The sequence below is a fragment of the Gopherus evgoodei genome, chromosome 1 (assembly GCF_007399415.2).
Source record: "Gopherus evgoodei ecotype Sinaloan lineage chromosome 1, rGopEvg1_v1.p, whole genome shotgun sequence".
NCBI lineage: Eukaryota > Metazoa > Chordata > Testudines > Testudinidae > Gopherus > Gopherus evgoodei.
Window position 1 is genome coordinate 246,591,557 of NC_044322.1, and position 25,732 is coordinate 246,617,288.

Here is a 25,732-nt window from a genome sequence, read left to right on the forward strand (position 1 = left end):
ATGGCCCCCAGAAACCCTCTGTTCTAGTTCATATTGATTCTTTAATGAGAGGAAAGCTGATAAACTACAGGCTTTGTAGCTGAACTCTGTCAGCAAGGCTCTTGGGCCTCCCGCAGATGTTTCTGCTTTTCAGATTGATGGGAACTTCATGGCTTATTTCTTCTCTCGCTCCCAGGAGCATATACTGGTACTGCTGATATTTGGAAACATGCTGCTCACCACCAAGAGAATAAAGCATTAACTCCACACTGAGCCAAAAAATCTTGTGGTTTATAATCAAAGTTTGCTAAAGCCACTAGCAGTTACTGACCATTCAAAGCAGATAGAGTTTACAACCCCAATCAAGCACTGCACATTTTGAAAGTGGCCTTATATAACTTCAGATTTGACTTAAAAAAAACACAACAAAAAACCATATATAGATATCTCAGAAAGCAGAACTCAGACAGTGAAATGGAGACAAGATGCAGATTTTCAGATATGCACAGAATTTCCATTGTGGAAACTTGAGACTGCTTTTTCTGAATAAAATAAATATGAGATGGTTAGTTTATCTTTCCCTTTCTGCTGTCATCTGGCATTTTGCACTAAAGTGAGCTCAAGGTAGATCTTCCCCATAATTTTCTATAAATTACCCTTTTTACTGTATGTGATGGAGCAGTCTGCCCTTAAGAGTAGTAGGGCCTAATAGTCAGCCCATGTGGCATGGCACTTGAAGAGTTTGAAAGGCCCAATTATATATAAAAAGACCTGGGATATATTAGGAGAAAAGAAGGAGTCCCAGGGATAAGAAGTATTCTGGAGGAAATACTGTTACTGTTTCTTTAAGGGCCAGGAGCCTTGCGAGAGGGGAAAGCAAGGGTCCCCTCCCTTCTCCTTCTCCCCAGCCAGTTGGGAATGAGCTGGGAGAAGGGGACCAGCATAAAGGCTGCCTCCTCTCTCTCCTAGCAGGGCAGGCACCAGGAATACTAACTAGCTTGCTGAGCAGTCTGAAGCCTAAAGACTAAGGGCAAGGGTCAGCTGAGGGAGAAGCTGGCAAAGGCCTTATCGCTGGATAACGCATAACGCAACTTGGGAGAGGACAGCTCTTACTTCAGAAGGACTAGAGAAAGTGATTAAGAGAACTCAGCTCCAGGGAGGAGAGCTGGGGGGACTCCTGATTAAGGAGAACAGTCAGGGACTAACTAATGCAGCCCATTTGCAAAGGAGACTCCTGATTAAGGAAGGTCTGAAAGGAGTAACCCAGAGAAGGAACCAAAAAGGATTCCAGAAGCAGAGACTATTTACAGATGCAGGAAAGACATGTCTCCTGAAGGAAGGAGCTAGAGGCTGCTTGTTGGACTGAGTGGGAGAGATGAGTGTCCCTGGGTGCAGCAGAGTAGGCTCCTATTTATGGCTATGGCTCTAGTTAATGAGATCAAGCTGTGGCACCACACCTGACAGAAAGGAGTGTACCGGGGTGACCTCCATGCCCCTCTAAGTCCTGCCCTTCACCTGAGCTTCCCAACAGAGCCTTTTCCCCTTCTCAGGGCTTTGGCCACTTTGCAAGTAAGCCAGTGGGGAGACCACTCACTATGCTGGGTCCCAACCCAGGGACCCTATAAACATGTATCACTGCTTCCAGTTTGCTGCTGCTGCTACTTCCCCGGGCCATTTCCCATGTAGGCCCTTTCTCTTCATCCTTACCTCAGGGTTACAGCTGTCAAATCTTCTCATTCTCAGAGCCAGTAGGATCAGCCCATTGAGCTCCTCTGGCCAGAGCAGAGCACCCATCCTCAGCCTTCTGGTCCCAGCCAGGGACTGACCTGCTTAGGCCTGGCAGTTCTTTTTATTGGAGCCTGCTGGGCTCTGATTGGCTGTTCCCACAAGGCCTCTCCAGGTCTGGGATGACCAGATAGCCAGTGTGAAAAATCAGGACAGGGTGGGAATTAGTTGCTTATATAAGAAAAAGTCCCTAATATTGGGATGGTCCTGATAATATCCGGGCATCTGGTCACCCTAGACTCACCTTCACTGCTCCTTCCCAGGATAGGTGCGTGTGGTAGGACCGCAGGGCCTCCAGCAGGAGGCCTCAAAGGGCCTGGTACATCCCATCACACTCAAATCTCCTATGTTTGTTTTATTTCCTCTCTCTTTAGAAGAAATAAGAGCACCCATATCCATAGGCTCTGAGTTCCCTGTCAGTTATTTACAATTACCAAACCCAGAATGCAATACCATCAAGCTCACCCACCAAGCTGCAGCTTATAATCAAGTGCTAACACATCACTGTACGTTAGCCTATAGCTCAACACCCATACTGCCCTTCAAAGGTCATGTGAAACAAATGGAACCTGCAATGTGCCCTGAATGCCAACAGATCCAAACAATATGAGACCTGGGGCCAGAGGCCATTCCAGAGCTCTGTGGCCCTTGCGCAGAACACTCTCCCAGCATCCCCCTCTCTGTTATATGAAAGGGGCTCTAGCATCAACACCTCTACTGGCTGCAACCATTGCACTGTATTAAAGGGAAAGAGGTGGTCTCACAGGGGGACCTGGTGCCAGGCAAGTTAGGGCTTTATAGGTTAAAACCAAAACTTTAAAAATCTATCCAGAAGCTCTCAGGTAATCAGTATGGATCCCTGTGCACAAATGTCCATGTTCACGGACAAGCGATCAGATGGGGTCATGCAGGGATCATTTCTGGGTCCAGTTGTGTTCAATATCTTCATCAATGGTTTAAATAATGGAATAGAGAACACACATAAAGTTTGCGGATGAAACCACACTGGGAGGGGTTGCAAGTGCTTTGGAGGATAGGATTAAAATTCTAAATCATCTGGACAAACTGGAGAAGTGGTTTGAAGAAAATAGGAAGAAATTCAATACGGACAAATGCAAAGTACTTCACTTAGGAAGGAACAATCAGTTGCACACATACAAAATGGGAAATGACTGCCTAGGAAGGAGTACTGCGGAAAGGGATCTGGGGGTCATAGTGGATCACAAGCTAAATATGAGTCAACAGGGTAACACTGTTACAAAAAAAGCAAACATCATTCTGGGATGTATTAGCAAGAACGTTGTAAGCAAGACACTAGAAGTAATTCTTCCATTCTACTCCACACTGATTAGGCCTCTACTGGAGTATTGTGTCCAGTTCTGGGAGCCACATTTTGGGAAAGATGTGGACAAATTGGAGAAAGTCCAAGGAAACAGAAATGATTAAAGGTCTAGAAAACATGATGTATGAGGAACGATTGAAAAAACTGGGTTTATTTAATCTGGAGAAGAGAAGACCGAGAGGGGTCATGATAACAGTTTTCAAGTACATAAAAGGTTATTACAAGGAGGAGGGTAGAATAAGAAGCAATGGGCTTAAATTGCTGCAAGGGCGGTTTAGGTTGGACATTAGCAAAAACTTCCTAACTGTCAGGATGGTTAAGCACTGGAATAAATTGCCCAAACAGGTTGTGGAATCTCTGTAACTGGAGATTTTTAAGAGCGGATTAGAGAAACACCTGTCAGGGGTGGTCTAGCTAATACTTAGTTCTGCCATCAGTACAGGGGACTGGACTAGATGATTTCTTGACAGCCATTCCATTCCTATGGTTCTATGATTGTCTATGATCTATGTACTCCTTTTATAGGGCATCCCATTTCATGCACCAGTTCTAGCTTCAAAATTGCTTTAAGATGGGAAACACATGGCATCTTTTGCAATGTATAATTTTCATTTTGGCCATAAGAGTGCAGTTTTGCTGCACATCAGAGGGTGCTCAGAGAGGTAAGATTTGGGGATCTTGTGCTGGGCACAAACAATCCTTAGTGCCGTGCAGTGCAGCATTGTGGAGTCTCCTGGCATGCCACCACACAACAAGAATATGCGGAGAAGACAGCTGATCCACTCACTGCCATACCTATCATTTCTCCTCTCCTGCATATGAGAGGTACAAGTGGCGCAGAGCACTAGGGCTTTGGTAGCAGTTGTATAGCCGATCTATGACCATTCCACTGGCTTGGTCGGGGATTCCATTGCTCCTTCCTTGAAGGAGCCCTGCAATGCACAGCCCAGCTGCTTGCTCTTTGGACTGGGCCTTTGATTTGGGCTTTACTGAGTAATCTCTCTGCAGAGCTGAAAGCGCTTTACAAACATTAATCAATAAAAGTCTCACATTACCCCTCTCAGCCTCAGTACCATTGTACAAGGCACTGATAAAGCATCTCTGTCTCTACTGGAAATACCTCACCTGCTGCATTCTAGGACTGCATGAGCCTTTTTCACAGCTGCATCAGATTGGTGGCTCATAGTCACCCTGCAATCAACCAATACACCTAGGTATTTCAACTCCTTTGTCACTTCTTACTGATACTTCCCCAGCTTATAGCAAAAATTCTTGTTGTTAGTTCCTAAAAGCATGACCTTGCACTTTGCACTATTATATTTCACCCCATTTCTATTACTCCAGTTTACAAGATCATTCTTGTATGATATTCTGGTCATCCTCCATATTGGAAACACCTCCCAACTTTGTGTCATCTATATTTATTACCACACTCCCGCTTTTTGTGCCAAGGTCATTAATTAAAATGTCAAATAAGACTGGTCCCAAGACCAATCCCTGAGGAACTCTACTAGTAACCTCCCTCCAGCCTGACAGCTCACCTTTCAGTATAACTTGTCTTAGTCTCCACTTTAACCAGTTCCTTATCCACCTTTTAACTCTCATGTTAATCCCCATCTTCTCCAATGTAACTAATAATTTATCAAATGCCTTATTGAAATCCAGGTAGATTAGATCTACTGCATTTCCTTAGTCTAAAAAATCAGTTATCTTCTCAAAAAAGGAGATCAGGTTGTTTGGCACGATCTACCTTTTGTAAAACCACGTTGTATCTTATCCCAATTCCCATTCACCTCTATGTCCTAACTACTTTCTCTTTCAAAATGTGTTCCAAGACCTTGCATACCACTGAGGTCAAACTAGCAGGCCTGCAGTTGCCCAGATCAATTCCCCCCCCCTTCTTAAAAACAGGAACTATATTAGTAATTCTCTAGTCACAAAGTACAACCCCCTAGTTTACAGACTCATTAAAAACCCTTGCTATTGCCCTTGACATTTCACGGGCCAGTTTCTTTAATATTCTTGGATGGAGATTATCTGTCCTCCCCCTCAATTTAGTCCCATTAAGCTGTTTCAGTTTAACTTCCACCTTGGATGTGGTAATATCTACCTCCATATCCTTATTCCCTTTAGTCACCATGCCACTACCCCTAAGCTCTTCATTAGCCTAATTAAAGACTGAGGGAAAATATTTGTTTAGGTTTTGGGCCATGCCTAGGTAATCTTTAATCTCTACCCCATCCTCAGTGTTTAGCAGTCCCACTTCTTCTTTCCTTGTTTTCTTCTTATTTATATGGCTATAGAACCTTTTACTATTGGTTTTAATTCTCTTTGTAAGGTTCAACTCTGCTTGGCTTTTGGCAGTTCTCACTTTATCCCTACACTTTCTGACCTCCAAGAGGTAGCTTTCCTTGCTGATCCCTCCCATCTTCCATTCCTTGTAGGCTTTCTGCTTTCTCTTAATCACCTATTTGAGACGCTTGCTCATCCAGTTTGGTCTGCAACCGTTCCCTAAGCATTTTTTCTCCTTGGTTGGGATGGAGGCTTCAGGTACTTTAAGTCAAAGTTGCAGAAACTAATTCCAAGCCTCCTCCACATTTAGATCCTTGAATTCTTCAGGCCAGTCCACTTCCCCAACTAATTCCCTTAATTTTTTTAAATTGGTTCTTTTGTAATCAAGGACCCTAGTTGCAGATCTATTTTTTGTTTATCCTTTCATTTAGTTTAAACTGAATTAGCTCATTATCACTCGGACCAAGGCTGTCCTCTACATCCGGTTCTTCTATGCAGTCCTCATGTAGCCTTTTTTCTTTACTGTATTTATCTCAGTAACAAAGCATGGTAGCATTCTACAATAATGGCTCCTGAAACTCTGCAATGGCAGCAGTGTCCTAGATCAATCACCATAGGGTATTGCAACATATGTCTACATCTACAATTTTGCAGTGCTGGTTGTTACAGCTGTATTAGTACAGCTGTATAGGGCCAGCGCTGCAGAGTGGCCACACTTACAGCAACCAGCGCTGCAAGTGGTGTTAGATGTGGCCACACTGCAGCGCTGTTGGGCGGATTCAAGGGGGGTTCGGGGAACGCGAGAGCAAACCGCGGAGAAGCAGGTCTCCTTCCCCGGGTTGCTCCAGTGTTCCCCGAACCCCCGTGCAAGCAGGTCTCCTTCCCCGCGGTTTGCAGGGGGGTTCGGGGAACGCGAGAGCACACCGCGGGGAAGGAGACCTGCCTGCACGGGGGTTCGGGGAACGCGAGAGCAAACCGCGGGGAAGGAGACCTGCTTCCCCGCGGTTTGCTCTCGCGTTCCCCGAACCCCCCTGCAAACCGCGGGGAAGGAGACCCGCTTGGGGGGGGATTCGGAGAACACCGGAGCAAACCGCGGGGAAGGAGACCTGCTTGATTACCAGAGAGGTATCCTCAGGTATGCTGGGATACCTGCTTATTAGGAGGTCAAGAAAAGCGCTGGTAAGTGTCTACACTTGATTACCAGCGCTGGATCCTCTACACCCAAGACAAAACGGGAGTATGGCCAGCGCTGCAAACAGGGAGTTGCAGCGCTGGTGATGCCCTGCAGATGTGTACACCTCCTAAGTTGCAGCGCTGTAACCCCCTCACCAGCGCTGCAACTTTGTGATGTAGACAAGCCCTGAGTTTAGTTTAATTAGTTCACTTCTTTAATTCCGAACAGAGTTGCAATTTGAAAACCTGGAATTAGGACCGGGTGAAACATTCACAAAAGAAAACCTTTTCATTTGAGTTGCTCTGCAACTGGTTAAAATTTTACAAAAATGTTCCAATTTAAAAAAAATACGGTGAAACTTTAATATGAGCAAAAACATAATTAGCTTTCACAAAAAAGAGAGGGCAGAATGATGTTTTGCGAGCACAAAGGTAACACTAAATAAAGTTGCTAACATTTGCATGGAAAAAAAAATCCTGGAAATTTGACAAAGCTCTAAATCACAGTAAGAGAGACTTGACAGAATTTGATTATTTTACAATTTTGAGTGATAACATCGATGTCTAATTTTAAGGATTTTTTCAAGTTTTATCGATTTACCTTTTCACATTTGCATGAAATTATTTAATGACTGTAGACTTTGAGATTCAAAGTTAAACCTTTAGAACTGTTAACAAATTGTACACATCACATGTCAAAATATTCAAAGTAAAGACCCTTAAGTCAAATGCTAGTAACTTCTGAAGCAGCATTTTTCTTACTTTGCCTTAATGTAAATTTAGATTATTAGTGGTAAAAATATACATTTTCATTGGTTTGTGGGTGTACAATGTGATTGACATTTACCGATAAAAATCTAATCCCTCTAAGCCTTGCTACAGGGGAAAAAGAAAACGAGGGATTGAGGGTTTTTTGGGTTACATCCCTGACCTTCTTACCATCTCCAGCAGGTTCAAGAGCAATTGGCTATGTTTCCTGACTATATTATAAGCTCGACAGCAAAGTTCCACAAACTCTTGGAAACGCTGTGGGTTTTTTCCACCTTCTGTGATGAAATACTCCATCTCTGAAGTGAAGATAAAAGGTGCTCGGTCCCTTGGGAAAAAAAAGATACAATGAAAAATGGCAAATCCTACCAGAGGGTTGAGCTTTTTAACTCCCTGTTAACATTTGTTTTCCCAGTCTTTCCCTTCTCATTATTTCTTTCCTCTCCCTTCCTTTAGGGTGGATAACTCCATGCCAGAACACTCAGTGATGCTGACTAATTGTGGCAGACAGGTCTCTAGGTGAGATCTTCTTCATGCACATGGCTGTGCAGCAATTTGGGGAAGCCAACAACTGAACACAATTTTTAAAAATTTATTTTTAACTCTCACTCCTTCAGTTTCCCTACTCCATGCCTCAGAATAATGGTCTTGTTCTTGACGCATATTCTCTCCTGGTACTGAAATATTTAAAAGCTGTACTTGAACAGAGTGGGATATAAATATAACTCTCTACCAGGCAAAAAGTGTATTTAAAATAAACAAAATCCCCCCCCCAAACCTAGGGTGCTTTTCTGCTTTCTGTCAAGGGTTGGTTCTTATCTCAGCTGCGCCAAAATAAATCCAGATAAACACTGTCTTTTATCCAGTTACTCTGGATTTAGACGGATGTAAATTACCAGCAGAATCTGGGCCAATGACTTGCTTTTTTAATAGCTTGTGGATTTTGTAGCCATGCTATGGTATTGCAAAAAGAATGAATTAACCAGGCTTTTGCTAAAAATTCTCCCTTTTGACAGCTTCAGCTTCAATATAGCCTGATATACCGTTTTATTCCAGCACAGAGAGAACTACTGCAGGGTTTTATTCCTCATAACTGTGTATACAGATATATGTAAACAGATCAGAGAGCTATAACCCAGGTAATATACACAGTGGATTAGAATTTAACCCTGAGCTAGAGGTAAGCCTGAGCCAACCTCCAGAATCTAAATATTCCCAAATCTTTGGGAGATTTGAACTCCAGATACACTTTACACAGTTTGGGGCCCTCTCTAGTTAAAAATTCACTCATGAGGGGCCTGACCCCATTCTAGTTGCTGATTCTTCTCCACAAGAAACCTGAACATCTTCCCTACAAACAATTCCCATCTCAGTATCGCCCAGCCCATTACCAGTTAATCTTCTGCAGACACATGCTCTTCGTATGGCTGCAGTGATGAAGTTGAGTTGCACTGGATGCTCATGTTGGGGGATAACCCCAGGCAAGACTGGAAGCTTGCTTTGCATTCCTACTGCTCTGAATACTCCCCCTTTCCCACAGTTTCTGGATTAAAGCCTCCCACAAACCCTCTCTCTGCCTTTAAAAACTGTCCACATATATGTAGGGACCTACCAAATTCATGGTCCATTTTGGTCAATTTCATGGTTATAGGATTTTAAAAATCGTAAATTTCATGATTTTAGCTATTTAAATCTGAAATTTCATGGTGTTGTCATTGTAGGGTCCTGACTCAGAAGAGGACTGTGGGGAAGTTGCAATGTTATTGTAGGAGGGTTGCAGTATTCCCACTCTTTCTTCTGTGCTGCTGATGATGGCAGTGCTGTCTTCAGAGCTGGGCTGCCGGAGAGCGGTGGCTGCTGGCTGGGTGCCCAGCTCTGAAGGCAGCAGCTCAAAGGTAAGGATGGCAACATTGTACCATGCCATCCCCACTTCTGCATGGCAGTAGCTGCTGCTCTCTGGTCACCCACCTCTGAAGGCAGTACAGAAGTAAGGGTGGCAATACTGTGATCCTCACCCTTACAATAACCTTGCAACTCCCCCACCTCCTCTTTCTGGGTTAGGTGCCCCAGTTTGGGAAACACTGGTCTCCCCCATGAAATCTGTATAGCTTTAGGGCAGCAGTTCTCAAACCTGGGCGGGGGGAATCCCAAAGTGAGTCATGATCCCATTTTAATGGGTTGCCAGGACTGGCTTAGACTTGCTGGGGCCTGGGGCCAAAACCCAATACCAAGGGCTTCAGCCCTGGGGCAGCAGAGATCAGATTATGGGCCCCCTGCCTGGGGCTGAAGCCCTTGGACTTCGATCCCCAGGCCTGGGGAGGTGGAGCTTTGGCTTTGCCTCTTCCCCATCACCCTGGGTGGTGGGGCTTGGGCAGCTTCAGGCTTTGGTCCCCCCTTCTGGGATCCTGTAGTAATTTTTGTTGTCAGAAAGGGGTTGCAGTGCAATGACGTCTGAGAACCCGATTTAGACCAGATTTCATGGTCTGTGACATATTTTTCATGGCCGTGAATTTGGTAGGGCTCTACATATAGGTGAAGCACACCCAGAAAGAACCCAGTTTGCCAAGGTTTAAGTCAAAAGGCTAAATACATTTTTTGCATAACTTCATGGATTTTAATTGTGTTACACCAGGGGTGAAATTGAGCCCATAATATTCTCTCTTCTTTCCAATCTTTTCTGTATTGTGTAAGAAGCTGTTTTAGAACATCACTGCTGCCTTTTGGCTTTGTGAGCTCTCTTCCTGGAGATTATGTGTCTCAGTCACACATTATAAAACCACGTCTATTACTGATCTCAGTAAGCAATTCTTTTCCAGCCCAGTCTTTAATCCATCATTCAGCTTTTCTTAGAGACAGAAGTTATTTCCGTTGCCTGCTTAACACAACTACTTCTCTTTGACATTAACTTCTAAATAGTCCTATGTCATTACTGAACAAGATTTGAACCAAGGACACTCACTGAAGTCAGCCCGTGAGACAGTCACAGAGCCAAGCCTGCAAAACTGATCATTTTCACCTAAGATTGGAGTAGGGTCCAGCCCCAAAATCTGGATTTTAATGCTCCTCTGTCTTTGGTGGTGTTTGAAAACCAAACCTCAATCTCAGATTTGCTGCAGGGTCTTCTCTTTATAAGAAGCCTAGTCATATCTCCAGATATAAAACACCCCAGTGCTCTGTGAGGTTTAAAATCCATATCTGAATTCTGAGGTTTGCATCCATCTACACCAAGAAATAAGATATTCTGAGAAAGCACAATTATTCTGAAGCAAGGTCAAATCTCTCATGTTAAATCAGCATCATGGTTATTTGAGCTGAAATCAGAAACTGCGAGTAACAGTGTTTTTAGTGGAAGACGCAGTTTGGGGTACAGCATGACTTTCATATGGCACAGTGGCTGCTAGCAGTAAGCAATTTTTGTAGGCTTTATTGAGCAGGTAACTGGTATTTGACAGCTCTTATATGATTTGCAGCATTAGCTATTTTGCAAAAAGTTTTGAAACAGTTTACAAGGTTCTTAAATTTCTCAATTTCCTTCAAGTCTCCCTTCTAAGATGCTGGACCTTTCCTCTTCTATTTATCTGAAAAATATGATGTAGAAAATTGATTTCCTTTGGAACATTTAAGCCTGGTTTTGCTCAAGCTCTTCTGACATCACAGTCTCTCTCTTCCATGGTAACCAGATACTGAAACTCCAGGGCTGCAAGTATTTAATCCAGCTAAAAGCTCACAAAGAGAGCACCTCCCAATTAAAAAAAATAGCAACATGAAAAAGTATAACATAGGAGAGGAAACAAGAATCATCAATATGGGAAATAGAGGACATCTTAATTGAGATATCTTTAAAAACTAATTTTCAATGATACAAGGCTTTTAAAGGCTGTGTAAAATACATCTACAAGGCTGAATTTCTGCATGTGTCCCTTTCTGCCTGCTGCTTTTCAGAAGCCCTGTTTGAAATATAAAAAGCATGGAGGGGAAAAAGATGCCCCATAAATGACTCCTGAACTGCAAAGTGTAAACTTTACATTGTCAGCCCATCATACATGTTCAAGTTTACATCATCAGCAACAAATGGTGACTGCTGTTTCAGTCTATATAAGGAAAAGGTAATGTCTGTTCCAGAGCTGAAAAAATCACCCTCTCTATCTGTACATATATAAACACATAGCAGCAAATGAAACAGAGGAGGCATGAGCAGAGGCTTATCTGTGTGTATACACTGTCTAATGCTACTGCACATGAGCATATGTTTGTTTGCCTGGCAGCTCTTTCTTCCTTGATGCGCACTGCCAGCAACTCAGTACATAGTGACATTCAATCAAAAAATCAGCAGCTCATTAGAAGGCACAGGAATAATATCTATAACAGATATATGGCTGATTTGGATATAAATCTGCTAGGGACGGTGTTTCTATGCAGTCAACTACACAGACCTGAACACGAAATGGCACATTTTCCAATTCATTCAGGTCCTAACATATGCTACTGTTAGTATGACATCCAGATTGTCACAGTTTCAGGGTAATTGCATCTGTTTTTACCCTTTGTGGTCCCCCATTTAAGGTTTCTGGCTCCCAGATGTCATGTCTCTTGGATGAGACCCACATCTCTCTCCTGCCTGACAGGGGCTTTAAGATGGCACAGTTCCCTGCCTTACACTGTGATATCCACAGCAAGCCAGTTTGTATAGCAGCCAGCCTCAATGTGTTGCTTTCTCTCCAAGGGCTATGAACAGTGTATTGCCAGCAGTTACAAGTTACTGCATAGCCCTTTCTAAGGAAGCACCTTTATTCTTAAGGCAAAAGCATTACAGAGAAAACAATAGAAATATTTAGAACACACACTAAAATATCATGAGTTACTCATTAGCCCCCATGGGACACTAGTAGGCCAGAGTCTTTCCAAACTTTCTACAAGAGTTGGAGTCCCTCTTGGACAGAAGGTCCAATCATTTGCTGGATCAGAAAGAAGATCCCAAGTCAGTTTAACTGCAGTCTTTTTATGACAGAAACCCTTTATTTGTCTATAGGTCTCTGGAAAACCCAGTCTGAATATCCACATACAAGCCATCGCAGGGGGTGGTACCTCTCCAGAGGTGTTTACAACTTGAGTGATTCACCTTAAATCATCATCCACTATTTTTAGATCCTGGAGGAACTAAAAGCAACCCTCCCCCCAGCTGCATACAATCCCTGGCCCACAGCGATACATAAACCATTCATAACCTTAACAACATGTTCCTCTAAAGATATTTCACATGGTTTCAATATTTGTCACACAGATCATAAATAATTCATATAATATATCACCACTAGAGGGGGCCGAAAGAGCAAGTACTCCATATCATCACCAACGTGCACGAATGAGGCCCCATGGGCCAAAATGCAGATCTCCATTAAACCTGTGCATCAATTAAATCAGTTGGGTTGCATGTACCTAACAGAGAAGATTTTTCAGCCCCCAACATGGAGAGCGCTCACTTCTTATTTTCTGTTTCCGTGCTGCGTTTATGGGGCAACATGATAAGGAGGAGATTTGGCCTTGACTATGTCTCCATTTTGGAAGGCCATACAAGCTTTTTTTCACTATATTATACCCTCTATCTTACAAGGGGAGCACAGGGGGAGCATCTTCTTTAGTGTAAAAGTATTTTTGCGAAGAGCTGGTGTAACTTGGCCTTGACCATGTACCTGCAGCATATAAGCAAAATCATGCATTATGAGGCCTCCTTTCTTCACTGCAAGCTGTGCCTCAGATGTAGGGTGACCAGATAGCAACTGTAAAAAAACAGGACAGGGTGTGGGGGGTAATAGGCGCCTATATAAGAAAAAGTCCCAAGAAACAGGCCTGTCCCTTTAAAAACAAGACATCTGGTCACCCTCCCCCGATGGGATGAAGGATCCTCTAGTTTTTTTACAGTGGAAGTATTTCAACAATGCACACACTTAGAGAATGCACACACTTAGGGCAAACACGCTTTTATATAGTACTGGGATTTCAGGAGGTATATTTTGCTATTGCTGTGACCTAAGATTTATTAAATTAATCCAAGGAAAAGTAAGCCCAGTGATGAACGTCACTGTGCATTGCTGATCTTCCAAATGTTCATGGGAATGCTTTTTAGTGTCCCTCTGGAGGCTAAGAATGTTTGGATGATATGACATGGGAGGCAGGGAAGGAAGCAAGCCTCAAGTTATTGGATAGCTCAGCAGGCATAACAAACAAATAAATTAGGGATAAGGAGAATATTTACCAGGACCTTACCATTGGCTGGAAACTTGCTACATCCCTAGACTTGAGAACAGAAAGATCCCTAGGGTTTACTGACCACTGGGTTGAAACATTTGAAATAAGCTGATAATGAAGTTTATGAGGTCAGCAAAGATTCCAGCTTTCCCTATTCTGAATCCCACGGTATGGAACATGTTTCCAGTGAGAAAGATGTCTCAAATTCCTCCTTTATTTAGTAACTGGAGCACATGAGCCAAACAACAAGTGACCTTTTTCCTAGTTCAATCTAAACTTCCCATTGTACTGTTAGGGGAAAGTTTGTTCTAGTCACACTGCAACAGATGTAACGAGAAGCATGTCAAAGATTAGTTTAACTTTAGATATAGTTCAATTGCTTATATGAACACAGAACAAAGAGAGCGTGAGAAACCACACAGAACTTTGACTAGTTTAAAATCAGTTGCTCTATCCATTCACCCAGCCACCCACATATACACTGGGTTTTCTAAAATCATCTAGGCTGTCATGAATAAGTAGTAACACTCAGCAGGAGTGATTGGAACTCAGATGCAATCAATAGAAAAGTAAAGGTTTCAGACAGTGTTTGAATGTGGATATCATTTATTCTTCTGCAAAACCAAAAGCTTCTTTAAATAATGCACAGCATTATTTTTTAGTTTGAGTGCTTATTTCTGTAGGTTTTTTAATTCAGGTGCTTATTTCTGTAAGTTTGGCATGGAAGGACAAACTTTGCACACATTATAGAAACAGGCTGTGAACTACTATACAGTAAAATCTGCCTTAAGCAACTACTCAAAAAGGTGAACAAAAATCCACTCTGTAACAGAGGTGATCTCCTACTTTAGGAAAGCTATACAGTATTTAGTAAGTTTGAGGTTAACTTGGGGGAATAAGACTGGCGATAGACTAACAGTAGTCTCTTATACAAGGGTATTTATTTAATGGGTGGCATAAAACTATTTTTGAGTGATCTCATGGGTGAACAGCAGCTCTGAGCCATGTGTAAAATACAAAGAATTATCCAAATACTCCATAGCTCCTTGACTAGGTATAGAATTAATGAACCAGATCACCCACTGATCAAAAGTTAAAATGAAAAAACACTTTTATAATCAAAATATTCAGCGTTGCTATGGTTTTTATTCCTAAGTCTACATCAGTTCACATACAGTTCAGGCTGTTGGAGCCTATAAAGTAACAATCAAATACAAAGATGTTTACAGGATGTGTTCAGAAGCAAAGAGGATTTAGAGTCTGATCCAAAGTCTACTGAATTCAATAGAGAGACTCCCACTCATTACTTTAGGCCTTATCAGGTTCTTAGTAAGGAGTCACCAAGCAAGAATAAAAAGTGGGTTGCCCCATGTGCTTAGGAAAAAAAAATAAAGAGGAAGTTACACAAAGCCACTGGTATGCTGTCCCCTGGTCTACTGAAGTTATGACCACATGTGAGCATCACTAGTCAGGGTGACCAGATGTCCCGATTTTATAGGGACAGTCCCGATATTTGGGGCTCTTTCTTGTATAGGCTCTTATTACCCCCTGTCCCGATTTTTCACACTTGCTGTCTGGTCACCCTATCACTATGGCACGCCTCATGTGGATCGGTGAAAAAGTAGGCATGGTCAGTGAAAACTTAAGGCCAGAGGGAAATTTGCAGCACTGTACACTATCCCAACCACTATTGAACCCCACACAGCACTAGGGTAGTGTAAAGTGAGGTTTCTTTGGGGACTGTACACACTATGCAGGTTTGAGTGCATGGCACCTCAGAACTATGCACGGTATACTTGGGCTGGTGCCTGGGTGTACAGTGAGCTCAGTGAATGTGTGTGTCACAGACAAAGTCATGGTCAGATCCTTTATGTTAATTTAAAACATTTGATCTCTTACAGCTTTAAAATCTATACTTAAAATCTATGATACAATAACTAAGATCTGAGCAACACAGTTCAATAAAATGCACATTTCCCCCCAAACTCTGTGTAAACCTTCAAAGCGATTGAACATTCCATTCTGTATTTTGCCAGTAGATTAGCCAAAAGCTACTCCTGCTCCCACCAAAATGAACAGCATTTTTGACGTTGACTTCAATAGGAGCAGGCTCACCCCAAAGCTGCCAGTTACATTGCCTCTGGCTCATTGTAAATCTATATTCAGTTGAGTCTTATTTTTACTAAAGCAGACAATACAGAAGTGTAGACCTTCCAGACGCCTCCACATTTTTATTTATTTATTTTCAAACTCTTGCGAAATAAAAAGCAGGCCCATACCTTGTTGAGACCTTTATTCTTCCAACTATCCAGGGTTTATATACATATCCCTGTATGTCTAAAGAGAACAGTCTATCCCAAACAGCAATTGCACATTAAAACCCATTAGAAGAGACAAATGATTGAGCGAGTTTTGAACAGCCTGCCACCTAAAGTTAACCAGAATTTATTTCTCCAGAGGGATTTCTCCCAGTTTACATTTCCTTCTTTTAAACCTTTATTTATTGCAACAGACATTTGGGAAGCTTCCATACACAGAACTCACGGTGAAGTGCTTTTGAGGTCAGTGAGGCCTGGGGATCCACAAAGGGACATAAGCGTTCTGACACCTATTGTCACAACAGCTAACTTTCAGGTGCTTACAAAATCACCAGGACAATAATGGGATACACAAAGCCTGAGTGAGGCACCTAGGCTCTGAATACAATGAATGGGGAGAGAGAGGACCTTAGAATGGGATCTACAAAAGTCAGCAAGGTAGGGTGTTTTCCTCCTAAGCTAGCCAATGGGAGATGCTGATGAGTCCTAACCTCAATCCCTCTCAGGGAGATAGGTACCTAAGTCCAGGCTGCATAGAGGGACCTATCCCCATTAGTGCCATGCAAACCAGAGAAAGATAGGTGTTCCTCCACCTAATTCACATGCAGGGCATGATCTAGTAGGCTTGCTCAGAGGCCACCAAACGCCACACAGAACAGCAAGGTGAAGGAGGAGACACTCCGTTATCATCTTTAGCCCAGGGGTTAAGGTGCTCATTGGGATGTGTGAGACACCTGGTTCAAGTTCCCCCTCAGTCTTATGAGAAGTGGGGAGCTGAACAGAGATGTGCCATCTCTTTTCACCTGCACATCCACCAATGTAATATACACCATCATATGCCAGCAATGCCCCTCTGCTATGTACATCGGCCAAACTGGACAGTCTCTACGGAAAAGGATAAATGGACACAAATCAGACATTAGGAATGGCAATATACAAAAACCTGTAGGAGAGCACTTCAACCTCCCTGGCCATACTATTGCAGACCTTAAGGTGGCCATCCTGCAGCAAAAAAACTTCAGGACCAGACTTCAAAGAGAAACTGCTGAGCTTCAGTTCATCTGCAAATTTGACACCATCAGCTCAGGATTGAACAAAGACTGTGAATGGCTTGCCAACTACAGAACCAGTTTCTCCTCTCTTGGTTTTCACACCTCAACCGCTAGAACAGGGCCTCATCCTCCCTGATTGAACTGACCTCGTTATCTCTAGCTTGCTTGCTAGCATGTATATACCTGCCCCTGGAAATTTCCACCACATGCATCTGAAGAAGTGGGTATTCACCCACAAAAACTCATGCTCCAAAACGTCTGTTAGTCTATAAGGTGCCACAGGATTCTTTGCATCTCTTAGGGAGGTGCCTTAGACACTGGGCTATGGAATGATTCTCCCTCTTTTTCTGGCCCAATAAATAGTTAATTGTTCAATAATTTATTTAACAGTGGAACAATGTGAATAGAGGTCTCCCTCAATCTCTCCTATGAGAATATCCCATAGCCTAGTTAAAGCACTAATTTGAGAGGTGGCAGATCCTTGTTCAAATTTCTTCTTATCAAGTTGAGGTGGGGACTGAAAGCAGGGCTCTCCCACATCCCAGGTGTGTATCCTAAGCAGCTGGTTAAAGAAAGCTTCTTTCCCCACACTGTTTTGTGTGGAGCTGGGCCACCAGTGAACATGCCTACCAGATCAGGCACCACACACAACTGAGGTGGAGGACACCCTATCTTCCTCTGGTTCATAAATCGCTCTGGGGCTTAGATGAGGGAAAGACACCCAGGTGCCTAGAGGCAGGAAGCAGTGTGCATAGCAAGAGCCAGAAACATAGGTACCTAGGGAAATCTTCACTGCGAAAACTTAGGCGCTGAAAGTGTTTTGGTGCCTACAGGGTTAGGCGGCAGCCAAGTGAGGTTTTTGTGGATCGTAGTGGTGCCTAAATGTGGAACTTAGGCACCTAAATCTGGGGGTTAGGCGCCTAAGTACTTTTGTGGATCTGGGGCTGAAAGTTCTGAGCCTGGAGGAATTGCAGAAATGGCCCTTCAGAATAGGAGTGTTATGTTTTGATGCACATTCCTTAACTGAGCAGGGGCCATCAATCAAGCTTGTACCGGTCTCCTTCACTTAAATTTCCCCATGTGATCACCACATTGTATATACTCCCCGTCCTGGCCAATATTCAAGGAAGCATTTATCTCACTGAACTGGCCTAGGCTACAAGATGTAACCATGTCTGAACCTGGTGGTCAACAATCATGCTAGCTGAATCAGGATTTAATTATGGTTAGCTGACACAATGCAGAGCATATTATAAATCCTTGTATACACTTGGTTTAACCGTGCTAAGACCCAGTACAATTAACACAAGTGCTGACAATTGTTTATATGTGATTACATTTCACAGCATAAACCAAGCCATTGTGGTATCTTTCTCTTTAGGGACTCATCTGGGTTGGTCTTTCCTAGTAAGGAAGTTGGCAATGAACATGCCGCTGCAAGCAGAGATTGTGGTCTGAGAGATCTGTGAATGGTTTTTCAGTTGGATGTATCAGCATTTTGCCAGCCACAATCACCCCTTTATGCTGTTATCTGACCACAAAGTTTGAACAAGAAATTCACTTCTCTCAGAGGAGTTCATCCACTTGCATATCAAATAGGGACCAAGCCTTAAAAAAATACCACACCTCATAAAACATGCACTATGATCTAAAGATAAAGAAGTCTACAATGTTTTTCAATCATTGTCTCTTCTACTACTTTGTGGCACAGACCCGTCTCTTATATAGACTGGTCAAATGGCACCATCAGAGTCTGATTTAGACAAGCTCAGATACCTAAAGCTAGGACCATAACTCCATATTTAGGCACCTGACTAAGTGGTCTGAATTTCTGAGGTGCTGGCAACCAGCTATCAGACTATTTATTTGGGTGCTTTAATACAGTTTTTAAATACGTAACTTTTGGACACCCATGTTTTAAAACATTGGCCACAGTTTTCTTGATACCATAAATAATTTTAAATAATTCTAAAAGCATCTCATTTTGCAGATGGCAAGGAGTTTATTACCAGTTGTGTCTGATGCAACATGTAGAGGTGAGTGAGAAAGTTCAGCTGGCTAACAGTGATCACTACACAAATGGTTTAGATATTCTGTAAGAGTGAATTCCCCATGGATAATAGCACTGATGAACTTTCAAAAGGCAAACTTTAAAACTATTAGGAACATGGTTTAAAAAAAACTGAATGGTATGGAAAAAACGAACAAACAAAACACTAGAGTTTCAGCCAATGGATTATTCAGTGACAGAAGGCTGCTCAAAACACACAATATCAGAGGTACAGGATATCTGTTTATCATTAAGCAAAAAAAGATGAGACTAAAACCATGATGATTAAACAGCAATGTACAGGAATTCCTTAGGGCATAGATGGAAATTCTTCACAAATGACATATCTAATCTATCTATCTATCTATAATAGACTGGAGCACATTTTCCTGATAAGGATAATGGGCAAAGAGTCAGAATGAAGAGGAAACAACGTTATTGAGATTAAGCAATACAAAACTCTTTAAATGCACTAGACCAGTGTTTCTCAACCATTTTGACACCAGGGACCAAGGCTTGCTGTCTTACTGAACTATCATGGACTGCTTGAGAGAAAAAAAGTGAACCATGCTTCACTGGTATTTCTTGCTGTTTTTTCTTGCAGACATTTCTTTTTTGTACTACCGCATGTAAGGCATTATTTATTTGCTTGAATTGGACTTTATTTTAACAAATAGAACTGAAGTAATGGCCCTGTGTTGGGCCATTACTTCAGTTCTTTTTGTTAAAATAAAGTCCAGTTCAACAGGGGCACTGGAACAATTTGGATAGTGGGTCTGCTGAGAGCAGGGCCAGCCCACAACATTTTGGCACTTGAGGCGGGGAGCTCAAGTGACGCCCCCAGGCCCTCTCGCTTGGGCCAAAACTTCGAAAGGTCTCAATTCTGCCTTCTTCCTATTCTACTCTTCTCATGGTACTGCTCTGCTACCTACCCCAATACAGGAGAACTAACAACTTAAAATGCCTTGTTCAAAATTTTGAAGTAACTCTTAACTTTCAAATGCTTGAACAGCAAATGTAACTATTCTTGTCTGCATAGTAAACACTGGCATTTTTATCTGTTTGAATAATCAAAGTGGTGCTTTCCCTACCTTCTTGGTTGCAAAGATGTGAACTGCTTCCTGAAGGTCCACAGTCTGGGCCAGCTCATGCTCTGTTGAGATGGTTGTAAGGCCGACCAGCCTCTCCTGTGTCATTGTGGAGGTAGATGTGTTTTTATTAACTTCAGCTTGAAGAAGCTGTGTTCTCCCCTGGCAACCATTACAGGAAGTGTTAGAAGTATGCGCAGAGCAACAAAAGCATTTGGAAAGAGGGTGGTCATCTTATTTGGTCACATATATTCCAGAACAGCCTTTGGAGTTGATCCTGCTGAAATGTATCTTGAAAGGGCTTTCAGTTCATCACCTAAATCACTTGCATCAGTATCATGCACATCATCATGTGTCAACACTGTCTCTAGTGTGCTGCGTAGGTCTTCTTCAGATATAGTGAGGCGTTTTGGAATATCATACACAGCCCAAATATAGTGCTGTGTTCCTTGAGCTGCATGAAATGTTCTTCAACTGACTGTATTGCACAATCTAGCACCTGGTTAAAGAATTCAACTTTGAATTGTTGTTTGGGGTTTCTTATGGGATTATCCCGTGTCTCATAATCAAAACGTCTTTTTCTTTGGTAATTCTTGTATTCTTGAATGGGTGGGAAAATAGCTTCAGTGTGAAGTTCCTCTGCCAACTTCTGTGCACTCTTCAGAACGTTTTGAAATCCCTCATCTGACCAGTAAGACTGTAGGTGTGACTTTGCTTTGTCCAGTTGTTCCATTGCTCCAGATATATCAAGGTCAACACTTTGGAGTCTCTTGCTTACAACATTTATTTCAAACAGTATGTCATGCCACAACACTAAGCCACACAGAAATTTGAAGTTATGTATGTTTCTGATGATTTCATTTCCCTCTGCCACTGTTCTTCCACAAACAGTTCCTGTCATAGCATTATTCTCCATAATGGCAACTATGGCATCATCTATCTTCCCATTTGGTGTTTGATAGGTTTTATCGCCTCCACTCAACCTTCCCATCATGTGGCACTCAGTGGTTTCAGTGTCAGAGAGGATGTTCCCAGATGTTATTTCAAAATTTGCCATCGATGAGTTGATGCAGAGAAAAATACATAGATGCTTTGAATTACATTAAAAAATTCAGCAGCCTCACTAGAAGCTGATGCTGCATCACTGACCACCAAGTTCAATGAATGAGAACTGCATGGGACAAAAAAAGCTCAAGGGTTTAACTCTTGGATCATGTCTACACTTCTCTGTTCTTTCCTCTCATGTTGGCACCATTATTGTAGCCCTGACCTCTCATGTGAGCTATTGCAATTCCCATATCTTCCAGCTTTTTAAGAAGCACATTTGTCATACCAGTTCCTGTAGTATCATCAATGTCAGTAAATTCTAGGAAATGCTCTCTGACAGTCACCATTGCAGGGACATTTTCACTAGGTTCTGTTGTTACAAAACGCACTATTAAAGTCATTTGTTCGATATGGCTGATGTCAGGTGTGCAGTCCAGAATAACAGAGTTATATCTTGCTAATTTCAGATCTGCCACAATCTTCTCTTTGAGTTTTGTTGCCAGTAACTGTATGATCTCATTTTGAATTGTTTTTTCAAGGTAGTGATGTGTGTATATTTTTCTTGGGTGGTGATTCTTCTCAGATGCTCCTGGAGTACAGCATCAAACTCAGACATCAGCTCCACAGTTTTAAGGAAGTTTCCATTGTTTGGCACATACAGCTGATATGAAGTGCCACACAGTGCTAGGTTTGGGTAGCAAGTATTCTCACAATGGCAATGAGAATTTTTTGCCAGTAAAGAGACTTTGATGCAATCTTCTCTTGATGCTGATCATCTATGGTGGCCTTTAACCTTAGTCTCATCTCAAGCTTTTTCCACTTATGGAATGCTCTCTAGTGATTTTCTGCCTTCTCATGGCATGCCAGATTTCTAGCCAGATTTTTCCAGTCCTTCGTTCCTGTAGAACACAATGTGGCTGGAACATTAGACTGGAAGAATTTGCAACAAAAACAGTATGCGGCATTCTGCATTTTTGAGTACATAAACCATGGCCTCTCCACTTTGTCACCATTGGGGATTTCACGCCAGAAATGCGTTGGATGGAAACTTCTATTTTCATTGTCTTTGGGAAATGAAGTTTTTCACTTGCTGTGGCCCATGCAGTAAGGGGAAGTCCCTCAGGCTACTGCTCAAGTGGGTCCACAATCCTGGATCATCTAAACTCAGCAGCAGCTGTTTCTTGTGCCTCCACCACATTCTTCTCTGATCTACACTTTACTTCAGGAATGTGCATGGTTACATCCATATTTGAGATGGAGATATGGATGCTGCAGTGGCTGCCAGGTCACCTGCATTCTGACTAACTGGAAGATGAGGCATCCCCTCACCACTCACATCCTCCCTGGGTCTGGAAGGCTCACCATGAACATTTGTGTCTATGTACCTCAGGAGAGTTGCTTCCTGCTTAGATAGAAAAGCTTCCTTTGCTCGCCTGCTTTTTCTGAACGCTGCTCCAGAGGGGTGTTTTCTTCTTTCACTCATGACTGCTGTTCTGTGCCAGCTGTAGTAGCTCTCAACACTCAATTGAAGGGGACAAATAAGCAGGTTGGTAGCAGGGCCTGAGTGAGGGAAGATATCAGCGTCTTAAGGGCCTAGCTGGCTCCTACTACTTCAGTTGACTGCCTGTTCTCCTCAAGTGGCTTCAGGGAAGCAGCAGGAAACAGGAAGATCCCTGAAAAGCTGGTGTTAATCAGTCTAGGCTCCTGGAGGTGCTAAAGAGGTATGTAGGAGGCTCCTCCTCCTCTCTCCCTGCAGCTCCTGTGCTTTCTGTTATTCCCTCTCACCTTTTCTCCTGCCTGCCTGTTATGTCTCTTGTGCCCTCCTTCCTCCAGCACAGCACTCCACCATCTCTGTGCATCTAGAGCAGAGAGAATACATACGCACCACCAACAGACACAATTTTCTACACTCTGGGGCCTAGTGGCCCCCCACAGTCTGGCACCTGAGGCAGCTGCCTCAGTTCACCTCATGGTAAGGCAGCCCTGGCTGAGAGCCACTGAACCAAACTGAAAACCCAGTACATAAACAACTTCAAGCCACCCCTAGTTCCAGCACCTATGCAGTTCAACAAGTTATGCGATATGAAAATGTTAACCTGATTTTTAAACATTGTTTCAAATGAAGGCCTACCAATAATTTTGGCTACAAATTTTGTATACCTCATTTTGTACATTAGAGATCATTCAATTAATTTAGTTTTAAAAAATAATAAAAAAATCAGACGCATTCACTCACCCTACTGTTAATGAGATATTTGTACCTGTCATGTAGATGCAAGTCTTTCAATCTGGGGGTGAATGTTTAACAAGGAAACTCAAAGCGTCTTTCCAATGCTCAGCCGCTTGCAGCATTTTGTTTTCATTGCAGTCATCGCTGAAAATCCAGTTTTGCAGGGGTACGTGGAGTGGAATGGGAGCAAAGTTTTGACAGTGAATTCACCAAGTTGTGGGTATTCACTTCGGACTTTGTTCCAGAAAACAGGTAGAGTCACTTCATGAAACTGTAACTTCGGGCCCTCATCACTTGACAGTTCCAGCAACTTATCCTCTAACGATAGCGACAGAGAGGTCTCAGGTTCTGGGGAGGAAAATGGATCATGAACCCATTGCTTTCCTTTTTGTGGATCAGAGTCTGATGAGAAATAGTCCTCAAATGTTTGGAGAGTTGATTTTAGATGGGATGCAATATTTTAGGGAGGAGAGGCAGATCTACACCTTTACTATCATCAATAGCCAGAAATGCAAAAAATGGGAACTTGTCATAATAGTTGCACCTGACTCTCTTTCCAGACTTGAGCTTTTATTTATTTATTTATTTATTTTAAAGGCCAGATCTTGTAAGCCAGTACAAAGACACTCAACATACTCTGCCAAATATGTAAGTTTGGCGAGCCATTGTAAATCCTGAAAGTATGCTGCCAGAGGAGACTTCTTTTGAGGCAGAAAGTCTTCAAGTTCACGTACACTCTGTTTAATACTTTGCCACAGGATAACCACCACACTTCAGCGTGTAAGAGTAAGTGGTGGACAGACCCCATTTCTTCACACATTGTAGCAAAGATGTGAGAATTGAGTCCATTTGCTTTCACAAAATTCACAATTTTAACAACTATACCAAGGGCATATATTTCTCGGCTGCCTAGACTTTTTGATAAATAAAGCAGCGTGCTGCTTGAGCAGCTGATGCAATTTCCATCACTCTTGCCACTAGAGCTGAATATCTGCTGTCAGTGTGGCTGCTCTGTCAGTGCAAATTCCAGTGGATCCTACTGAAGTCCATGTCCTGTCACATACTCATCACAAAATATTTCAGCACCTGTTGTGTTTTGTGGCAGTTCTCAGCAGAGTAGATCTTTGTCAAATGCACCATCATAGGCACAGGCATCCTATAGGCACACATAAACAATAAGAACTGCAGTGTTAACAATGTCTGTTGTAACTGAATTGCAAACCATCTTAATGCTCTCACCCTTTCTATCAACTGAGCTTTGATATCGGTAGAAGTGGTATAGCTTGACTTTAGTAAGGCTTTTGATATGATCTTGCATGACCTTCTCATAAACAAACTAGGGAAATACAACTTAGATGGAGATACTATAAAGGTGCATAACTGGTTGGGAAACTGTTCCCAGAGAGTAATTATCACTGGTCGACAGTCAAGCTGGAAGGGCATAACAAGGGAATCCCTGCAGGGACTGGTTCTGGGTCTAGGTCTGTCCAGTAGCATCCATGATTTAGATAATGGCATAGAGAGTACACTTCAGGTTTGTTGACGATACCAAGCTGGGAGGGGTTGCAAATGCATTGGAGGATAGGATTAAAATTCAAAATGATCTGGACGACTGGAGAAATGGTCTGAAGTAAATAGAATGAAACTAAATAAGGACAAATACAAAGTACTCCACTTAGGAAGGAACAATAAGTTGTACACATACAAAATGGGAAATGACTGCCTAGGAAGGAGTACTGCAGAAAGAGATCTGGGGGTCACAGTAGATCACAAGTTAAATATGAGTCAACAGGGTAACAATGTTGCAAAAACAGCGAACGTAATTCTGGGATGTATTAGCAGGAGTGTTGTAAGCAAGACATGAGAAGTAATTCTCCTGCTCTACTGTATGGTGATCAGGCCTCAACTAGAGTACTGTATCCAGTTCCGGGTGCCACATTTCAGGAAAGACTGGAGAAAGTCCAGAGGAAAGCAACAAACAATTAAAGGTCTAGAAAACATGACCTATGAGGAAAGATTGAAAAAAATTGGTTTGTTTAGTCTGGAGAAGAGAAGGGAAGACATCTTAACAGTTTTCAAGTACATAAAAGGTTGTTATGAGGAGGAGGGAGAAAAATTGTTCTCATTAACCTCCGAGAATAGGACAAGAAGCAATAGGCTTAAATTGCAGCAAGAATACTTTAGATTGGACATTAGGAAAAACTTCCAAACAGTCAGCATAGTTAAGCACTAGAATAAATTGCCCAGAGAAGTTGTGGAATCTCTGTCACTGGAGATTTTAAGAGCAGGTTAGACAAACACCTGTCAAGGATGGTCTAGATAATATAGCCCCGCCATTAGTGCAGGGGACTGGACTAGATGA

At 42.5% G+C, this 25,732-nt stretch overlaps 1 protein-coding gene across 4 annotated transcripts in view; it reads right to left on the reverse strand.

Annotated features, from left to right (window-relative positions):
• The window catches only part of PIK3C2G (phosphatidylinositol-4-phosphate 3-kinase catalytic subunit type 2 gamma), a 335,543-nt gene that overhangs the window by 97,957 nt on the left and 211,854 nt on the right, over nt 1-25,732 (reverse strand). For all 4 annotated transcript variants that reach the window (XR_003997645.1, XM_030541961.1, XM_030541971.1 and 1 more), the window contains one exon: nt 7,511-7,667. Coding sequence is in view for 3 of the 4 variants with exons in the window: in XM_030541961.1 (XP_030397821.1) it covers nt 7,511-7,667 (157 nt within the window). In the remaining variant the exon portion in view is untranslated. The remainder of the gene's footprint in view (nt 1-7,510; nt 7,668-25,732) is intronic.